This window comes from Microtus ochrogaster, unplaced genomic scaffold, assembly GCF_000317375.1.
Source record: "Microtus ochrogaster isolate Prairie Vole_2 unplaced genomic scaffold, MicOch1.0 UNK26, whole genome shotgun sequence".
In the NCBI taxonomy this organism is placed as follows: Eukaryota; Metazoa; Chordata; class Mammalia; order Rodentia; family Cricetidae; genus Microtus; species Microtus ochrogaster.
In genome coordinates this window covers 53,453-62,561 of record NW_004949124.1, presented here as the reverse complement: position 1 = coordinate 62,561, position 9,109 = coordinate 53,453, and the positions used below count along the sequence as shown (strand labels likewise).

General features: G+C 45.3%; 1 protein-coding gene across 3 annotated transcripts in view; it reads left to right on the top strand.

Annotated features, from left to right (window-relative positions):
• Nucleotides 1-7,594, top strand: part of Rasgrp3 (RAS guanyl releasing protein 3) — a 99,835-nt gene extending 92,241 nt beyond the window's left edge. For all 3 annotated transcript variants that reach the window (XM_005367926.3, XM_026789678.1, XM_026789679.1), the window contains 4 exons: nucleotides 2,868-2,904; nucleotides 3,152-3,277; nucleotides 3,596-3,957; nucleotides 5,599-7,594. In XM_005367926.3, the coding sequence (XP_005367983.1) occupies nucleotides 2,868-2,904; nucleotides 3,152-3,277; nucleotides 3,596-3,957; nucleotides 5,599-5,607 (534 nt within the window). In that variant the 3' untranslated portion in view covers nucleotides 5,608-7,594. The remainder of the gene's footprint in view (nucleotides 1-2,867; nucleotides 2,905-3,151; nucleotides 3,278-3,595; nucleotides 3,958-5,598) is intronic.
• The last annotated feature ends 1,515 nt before the right edge of the window (nucleotides 7,595-9,109 follow it).

Here is a 9,109-nt window from a genome sequence, read left to right as displayed (position 1 = left end):
TTTTTTTTTTTAAATTTATTTATTTATTAAGGATTTCTGCCTCCTCCCCGCCATAGATAACTTTTAAAGCTTCCTGGGCTCCTGAGACCTGTAACTAACCTGACCACCCTCTTCCCTTTTCTGCCCCCATCTGGTCTCCTGTGGTACTCTACTACGAGCCGACCTGTCTGTCTCTGGTAGAGAAATCTTTCCTTCCCAGAGGCAAACTGTAGCCCTGCCAGAAGGCATTTGCATTTTACTGTGTTCTAGAAGATCTTGGCACTATGAAGGGTCAAAGGAATCTCTGGGTTCCCCTGGCAGAATTTCCTTGTCTTCATGAGAGAAAGGGGCAGCCACCCTCTTGCCCTTACATCACTCAGCATTGGCAAAAGCTTTTGTTATCGGGGCCGGATGCCTGTCCTCAGGGGCATTGTGAACAGAGTTCCCACTTGGCTCAGGAGGCCGCTGGCCCCACTCCTTTCAGAATCAATATTTATCTATTTATTATTTATTTTGGCTTTTTGAGACAGGGTTTCTCTGTAGCTTTGGAGCCTGTCCCGGAACTAGCTCTTGTAGACCAGGCTGGCCTTGAACTCCCAGAGATCTGCCTGCCTCTGCCTCCCGAATGCTGGGATTAAAGGCATGCGCCACCACTGCCCGGCTCAGCATCAATTTATTAAGCAAGCAACAAGCACCTAACCCATTAATGAGGTTTTCCCATCTTAAGCCTAAACTAAAAGGAGCTGAGCCTAATGCTGAATGTGCAGGTGTCCCTGCTGCCCCGGGCAAATGTTATGAGAAGGTAGGAGGAAGGACAGGGCAAGGGCACCTTCCTCACAGTGTTAAGAGCTACGAGGAGGGGGAAGCTCCCACTGTTACTGGAGTTGTTAGGGTTGAAACCTCAGACCCAGGAGCCCCACCCACCAAGCTAGGCTTAGCCTCCTGACCTCAAGATGCCAACTAGACAAATAAAAGGCTATTCAACGTGGCCAGAATGAGAAGAGGAACAAATAAAGAGCCGCAGCAAGTCTGTCTTCGGACACTTCAGGTTTAGGCTTAAATAGAGCAAGGAGATACTTGACCAAGCTGTCCTCGTGGAAGTGTGGCTTGGCTCAGTTCTGACCCATTGCTCCAGGCTCTCCTGTCAGGTGATCTGAGAAGCTGTCAGAGAATTGTGGGAATTCTTGGAGGGAAACAAGCCCCTCCTCTTGCTGGCCTAAGACTTCAACCTTTTCCTTCTCTGGGTATGAGATTGCTGGAAGTCCCAGTTCTGGGGGGGGGGGGGGGGGGGGCCCTTTTTTTTTTTAAATTGCTTGGGGGGGGAGGGGGGGGGGGGGGACGGACCATTGCTTCATTCAATAGCTTGAGGGGGCAAGGGAAGGGAATGTGGATCTCTTTAGAATATCTTCGCTTCTGCCAGGACGTTACCCCACAGCCAAGACTGACTTGCAAACACCTCCCTCATTGAACCGAAGGCATTTGTCGTGTCAAAGGACAAAATTACAGTTCCAGTAAAAGGTTGTAGATTGTGCAATTTTAGATTCTAAAACCAGGCACCATGTCATTCCACAGAACAGAATTAGGTTTTCCAGACAGGGAGAAGCTGGAGCCACAGCAGCCTGGTCTTTGCCTCTGCATGAAGGGGGAGGCGTGGAGAGGGGATAATAGAAAAATAAGCCAGGCATGAAGGCACATGCTTGTAATTTCAATGCTTGTGAGGCTGAGGCAGGAGGATTGGGAGTTCGAGACAAGCCTGGCCTCCATAGGAGAACCTGTCGAAATCAAAAAGAGAAGGAAACTGAGAGCGTGAGTTTCCTCCACCTTCCTATTTAAGGATTAAGGTGTGGGTGATGTTAGGAATATTTCCTAACATGAGCTCCCTGCCGATGCAAAATTCCCAATCAAGCCAAATCAAAACAAGCCAAATTAAGAAATATCCAGGTTTAATGGGAGTTCTGTGCTCTCGGGTGGCTCCGAGAGGGAACCGGGAACCTGCGCAAAACGCAACCACTGACCACTGGGAGGAAGAAAAAGGTTCCTCTTTTGGGAGATCATTTAAATACCCGGGGAGGGGGGTCAGGACCTGGCCTGCTGGGATTTGGAGTCCAGACCAGGCCTGGGGGCTGGGATAGATTCAAGGGCCTGGGGCCTAAGATCCCAACTTGACAGGCGACAAATTGAAACTGACCATTTAGGGAGAATATGGCTGTTGTTTCTTCTAGTTCCTGGGAGGGTCATATAAAACGCTTAGTTTCAGCTTTACAATGTGGAGCTTTAGTATGGTGCTTATAGTCTGATTTTTATTCTGGTGTGTTGAGGTCTTTTATAGCAACTATGTTCTTCCTAACGCCTGTAGCTTTTATTTAGCAGTCACTTCCTACTAGCTAACTTCGTGAAAGTCACCATGTCCTTGGCTGGCAGAGTAGGAGGCTTTGTGACACCTCCCGCAGCCTTGCTGCAGACCTGATGCAGAAGATCAGTCGCCCATTCTTTATCTGGCGAGTTAGTAAGTGCACGCTGAGACTGCTACAGCTCCTGCAGGGGGCGCCAAAGCAGCCCGGATCATAAAGGAAGACAGGAAGGCCGGCTGGTCCACTTTCTTCTACATGTGGCTTCAGAGTCGCTGACATCTGAACAACATATCAACTTACTAATTCTAATTTTCCATGCCAACTACCAGTTGGCTCTGAGAAAGAAAAGGGAAACTGTCACCACAGCTGAAGGGGCTGGGAGAAGGCTCCTCTTCCACAGGAAGGGTGTCCAGAGCAGCTACATCCTGTTTGTGAGCTGCCAGTCACCCAACTTCCCAGAGCTTCCTTCTCCATGGCTTTGTTTTCTTTCTAGGCTTCTCTTCCCATGTTCTGACATTCCTTTGTCTTCTGTTTCAGCTCTGGGGCATAATCAAACAAGGCTACAAATGCAAAGGTAATACCTGTTAAGACACGGACATTTGGGGTAGGAAATAAATCTGTCGGATTAAAACGTACATGCTCTCTTGGCCGGATGGAGAACTTGGGTCTCTTGGGACAATGGAAGCTGAAGGGTTAATGTGTGCTGGAAGAAGGCTCTAAACTTCCCAACTTCATCCCTGAAATCCAGATGTGGGGGAGGGGAGGGTCAGACACGCATGCTGGCTTCACACTCATCTGTGGCACCTTTGGGATCTTTGCAGACTGTGGAGCCAACTGTCACAAACAGTGCAAAGACCTCCTGGTTCTGGCCTGCAGGAGACTTGCCCGGGCACCTTCGCTGGGCAGCAATCCTGGGTCACTGCCTGGAAGCCCAGCCTTGCCCCCAGGTAAGCATCTCTATGTTCTTCACTGCCATGGTGTCTCTCCACACCTGTCTGTCATCTGTGTTCTGTGTCTACTTAGGGTCTGAGTCCTATAAGCAGCGAGGCTAGTTGCTTTCTTAGAGTTCTCGGAATGCTAACCCCTTAATTCTTTGGCTTTTTTGGTGAACTCACTAACATGCTCACCTGCTGATATTTTAATTCTAGCTCGCGCCGGTTCCTCTGAGACCTTGCATATCAGATTCCTGGCATCTTTACTAACAGTGATGGTTTGCTATTGCACAGACTGACGTCAGGTAACAATCACTCTCCTCTTCCTTCTAGTGCAGGATGAAGTGTTTGAGTTTCCTGGGGTCACTGCTGGACACCGGGACCTGGACAGCAGAGCCATCACACTGGTCACGGGCTCTTCTCGTAAAATCTCCGTGAGGCTACAGCGAGCCACCACTAGTCAAGCTACCCAGACAGAACCTGTGTGGTCAGAGGCTGGCTGGGGAGACTCGGGGTCCCACACATTCCCCAAAATGAAATCCAAGTTCCATGACAAAGCAGCTAAGGACAAAGGTTTTGCCAAGTGGGAAAACGAGAAGCCCGTGGCACAGCCTGGTGTGGATGTTGTAGACCGAGGCACCGCGTATGAACCTGACCAGGATGAAGGGCAAGATGAAGCCAAACAGGATGGTGAGGTCAGTGCTGTGAAACCACAGCTAGCATCAGAAAGGAGGAGACCGAGGGTGCTGATATGGGCATGGTGGCTCTGGACAATAACCTCATGACTTCCAAAGCAGTATGACTGGAAATCAAGATGCAGCCCTTTGAGAGCTACTAGCTAGTTATTGGACCCCTGAATGATGATTTCTCATCCCTTGGGTCTGTTTCGCCATGCAGAAAATGAAAATAGAATTCTGCAACGTGAGGAAGTCATGTCTATATTGCAATGGTGCATCAGGGACCCGTAACTGTTGCATATGTTCAAAGACCAGTGCACTACACATTAGCTTCATTTCCCAAGCCAGAGTCGGGCTCAAACTCAGGGAAGACATGTGAACAGAGAGTTAGATTCTTGCCTGTGCTAAAACAGAGGCACTTAATGGTGTTGCAGAAAAAAAGAGGGGGTGGTAATCCAAGATGTGGAGCCTAGAAGGTTCTATAAAGTGGGCTCTGTCACCCAAGAGTCACATCCGGGTCACCCTAAGTAAACTGGCATGCACATGAAATGTTAGAATCTGCTGAAATTATAAACCGATTCAAGAGGGAGATAATTCAAAAGTCAACAGTCTATGGTGTATTAAGAAAAATAGATTTGGGGACATCAAATACGCCTAATCTGTAAAGTAATGCAATTATTGGTAAATCAAATTCATACTGTATGAATATACAGTGTACCTACAGAAAGTCAAACATATACATATATATATATATATATATGTACCTACATCTTCTAAGTGCCCTTCTATATGTTATAGAAAGAATTTTTGAGATGGAAACATTCGAACAAGGAGCATTTTAAAGGAGGGACCAATGTTTCGTGTAGCACCCAACAGGAACACCTCGTGTACTGTATATGAACTCTAGGCTCACAGAGTAAGACGTCCGTGTGCTGAGTGAATGATCTGGTTCTCTTTAGAATTCGTTTGTTTGTGTCTGAGTATTTCATGTATGTGTGTATGAATATGTGCACCTGTGCACACGTGCCTAGGTGCAGGCGCGGAGGTCAGAAATGGGTGTTAGGTGGCTTCCTCTCTCTCTCCCTCTCCTCTCCCCTTTTTATTTTATTGTTTTTCTATTTTAGCGGGGGGTCTATCTCTGAATCTCGAGGTCACGTTTTCCTCTGCTAGGCTGGGAGTTAGGTAGCTCCAGCAGTCCAGTCTTCTTGTCTCTTCCACCACCATCTCAGAGCTGCAGTTACAGGGCTTCCCAGGACATCTAGCTTGCTGCAGGGCTGCTCAATTTCAAGCTCTACTTCTCATGATTGTGCAGCAAGCACTTTAAAACACTGGCCCATCTTTCTGATACCTTCCATTGTTTTGTCTTGTTTTTGTTTTTAAATTTATTTTTGTGACACGGAGTCACACTAGGTTGCCTGGGACTAGCCTCCAATTCCTGGGCTCAAGGGATCCTCCTCTGATTCTAAGGTAGCGGGGATCACAGGCTCAGGCCCTAACTGTTTGACTCTATGATCTTTTAATTCCCTCCTAGATATGGAAACTACGAGGACTGGTCATTGAGGTCTTCCTTCACCAGTCATCTGGAAAACAGCATTTTAGGAACACCCTGCTTTTGTTAAATGAGACCCAACTATGAACAGGCTTTGGTTTGTCTTGCAGGATGGCTGAGATCAAGCTGGGGATACTAAAGGCAATCATGTCAGCTTTGGGGAAAAGAAAAGCTATGGGAAGCACTTCCAGCTCTGGGAGCGGTCTGGAAAAGAGATGCGCACATGTTCACAGCTTCCTGTCATCCTGGGATCTCCATGACTGGACTACAGGACAGAGGATTTATTCCGACTCTGAACTATTTATTTCCCACACTCTGCCCCTGCTGAGATGCCACAAACACTGTTATTTGTAGTGGGCAGTTTCTCACACCTCTCTAAAGCCGTTTATACACTGGGAAGGCAAGCTCCGGCGCATGTGTGTGATATCCGCTCTCTAAATTCAAAACTTGGCCCTTTTGGATAACGTTATTTTTATAAATCGGTGTGTGTGTGTGTGTGTGTGTGTGTGTGTGTGTGTGTGTAGGGGTGCTTCATAAGGCTTTGAGACTGAGCTCCTTTTGTGTACCTTTTAGATGGGACCGGGACTTGAAGTTTCTCTGAGGGACAAAGGCATTCTTCAGACTCTGGAAAGCAGTGATTCCTCTGATGCCAGTTAGCTGTGTGCTATTTCAACTGTCTTACCACACAGTGGCTGTGGTGTGTAATGCCACATGTGTGTATTGCCTAGGTCTCACCAATCCTGCCTCACTAAGGAGAATCACAGCCCCCAAGCTCCCCTAGTAGTCCTACTAGATACAGTGGGAAAAAAAAAATTGTATGCCTGGACACCTAATTGTGTTCCCAATCTTTCTGAGGATTCCCAAAATAGAATGCTAATTATGACATCAAATCAAGTTCCGAGGGATAAAATTTAGTAGAAAACAAAACCAAAAAACCAACCAACGAAAAACAAGCAAACCAACCCTACTGAATTTCTAGGTGAAAAGGAGAACACCAGCTTGGAAAGCCAAAAGCAGCCTGAAGGTTTTTGTTTTAGATAACTTCAGGATGCAAAGGTAACTTAATTTCTTCCTAATAAGTTCTCACCCACAGTTAAAAGAATATTCACAGAAAGAAAAATTACCATAAGCTTCAACTCTGGATTGATATTTTAGTTATGAGTTTAAAATATTAATCATTTAGATGTCTTCCTTTGGATGTGTATCTTATGATAGTGATTTTTGATGCTTAGAGATGGAGACAAAGCTGGGATGGGGTTACACACCTCTGTCTTTCCGCTTAGGGCAAGGGTAGGATGACCCTCAAGTCTGAGGTCAGTCTAGGAAACTTAGCAAGATTCTGTCTAAGAAAAATTGAGGTGGTTGAGTCTGTCACTGAGGGGACCATCTGGTGCCCACTGACCAGTCTTTCACAGAAGTACCCTGGTCCACACTGGAGGACTACTGTGTATGTATCCGATGTAAAAACTAACTGGTGGTTCTGCTCTGGTCCTTAGAGACCGGGAGCATGAGGTCATGAAAGCTAAGTGGTTCTGGTATTTTTAGGTACCGTGTGGGTTGGGAACTGAGCCCGGGTCCTCTGGAAGAGCAGTCAGTGCTCTTCACCACTGAACGATCTCTCCAGCCCCAGTTCCAGGGTCTTCAAACTTTGGCAGAGCTGATGTAATGTGCTCCAGCGGCTCTGGAATGGGAAAGGTTCTGGACTGGGAATACTGAAGAGTAAGTCAAGTCATTCATAGGAGCTGAGATTAAGCTGGAAACGAACTGATTTAACAGTGTCAAGCGCCTCCGAGGGCAGTGCTGTCGGATCTGTGTATATACACTATCTGTTACTAGTCATACATACAGCTAAATGCATGTTAACAAATTAAAGCAGAAAATGGTAACTTAAATACAGGAAACTGTTCTGGAGAAAAGATCAGACAGAAACCCGTTAAAGAAGGTTGGACTTTTTATATTTCTTTTCAGAGGAGTTAGTTCACTTGCCATTTGGCTTGGATATTTAAGAGTTTTCATATACATAAGGAATTTTGTATTTCCAGTCTTCCCATGATAAGGAAACAAAAATGTACCTTTAATGAAAAATAAAACACAAGCAAAAAAAAATAATATTCCGTGTGTTCTATGTGTGTATGTAGCATGTGTTTGCCTGGGCACTGTGCAAACATGAAGGCTATTAGTGCACTGAAGAGGAACCGTAGTCCATAAAGAACTGCTTCACAATCTGATTATACTGTTGACTTACAACCAGTAGTGACTTTAATGATGACTTCATCAATTTCCCAGAGTCAATAAAATAGACAAGGCCATGGCAAAGAAAAACAAAGATGTTTCTTCCTCCAGACCTCTTTTTTTGTAGTACATTGTCACCTTGATTTTCTTCTTTTTAAAGAAAAGTCTTATTTTCTGTGTGTATGACTGTTTTTACATACATGTATGCAAGTGCACCACATGCATGCAGTGCCCATAGAGGCCAGAAGAGGGCGCTGGATCCCCTGGACCTGGAGCTACCCTTGTAGTGCTAGCTGGGAATTGAACCTGATTCCTTTGGAAGAACAACCAGTGCTCTTAACCCCCCGAGTCATCTCTCCAGCCTCACTTTTATTTCCTTGAACGGGGTGTCATTCTATGGTTAACCAGGGAGATAGGGTCTCACCGTGTAGCCAAGGATGGCTTATAATTTTCTAGGTAGCCCAGGCTGGCCCCACACTTGGGAGTACTGCATAGTACCTTGTCGCTATTCCCTTTAAAAGGAAGGGTAAAGCCAAAGTCTTCACAGTGAATTAGGTAGGTCAGGGCATATTAGCTATTTCCATTGATTCTTCATTCATCTGCTTAATCCAGAGCAGCTGCAATCGGCATTTGAAGCCTTTTGTTGAAGGTCTGGCTCCCCAGCAGTGTCTCCAGACTTCCATAGTAACATCTTTTGGAATGTCTACGAGCTTTGCTGTCAGAAAATGAAGGCAGACTCCTGGGATAAGAACACCAAACTGTTAACTGGGACAGGAAACTCGAAAGATTCTGGATTGACCAAGATAAAACTTAACAAACTATTTGTAGAGCATACCTTTGGAATGCAACTTATACTGAACTTGGACCCCTTCTCTACTCTCTATAGTCAGGGGATCTAGGACATGTCAGATGCTTTGATAGGAGACATCTATAGATAGATACATCTATTCAGTTTCTTCATGCAAAAAAAAAAAGACATTTCATCAGTTTCAGTGACTTCAGAGAGCATTATTTAATTAAAATTTGTATCAAAAGTTACTTTAAGAAGATATAAATGAGAATGCTTAAGAATCATATGATGAGAATCATCTCCTTCTCCTTCTAGTCTACACTTGTCTCTTCTTCCTACTTGAAATTAGGTGGTCAAGACGAAGGAACTGAATGTGTAAAATATGAATTAGTTTAGAGAAAAAAAATCTATTTATTGTACACATGTAAATAGGCCAAAGCAGAAATCTGTTTAGAAGGCTAAAAGAATTTAGCTTTTTACAGTGAGACAGGAGGAAAAGAGAAACTAGCTTTCAAAATTAAAGAGTGCCATGCACTGCCAACCGGGCTGGGTTTTAGAACAAGAGAAGGTAAGCAAGCACAGGAACCGCCTTCATTTTC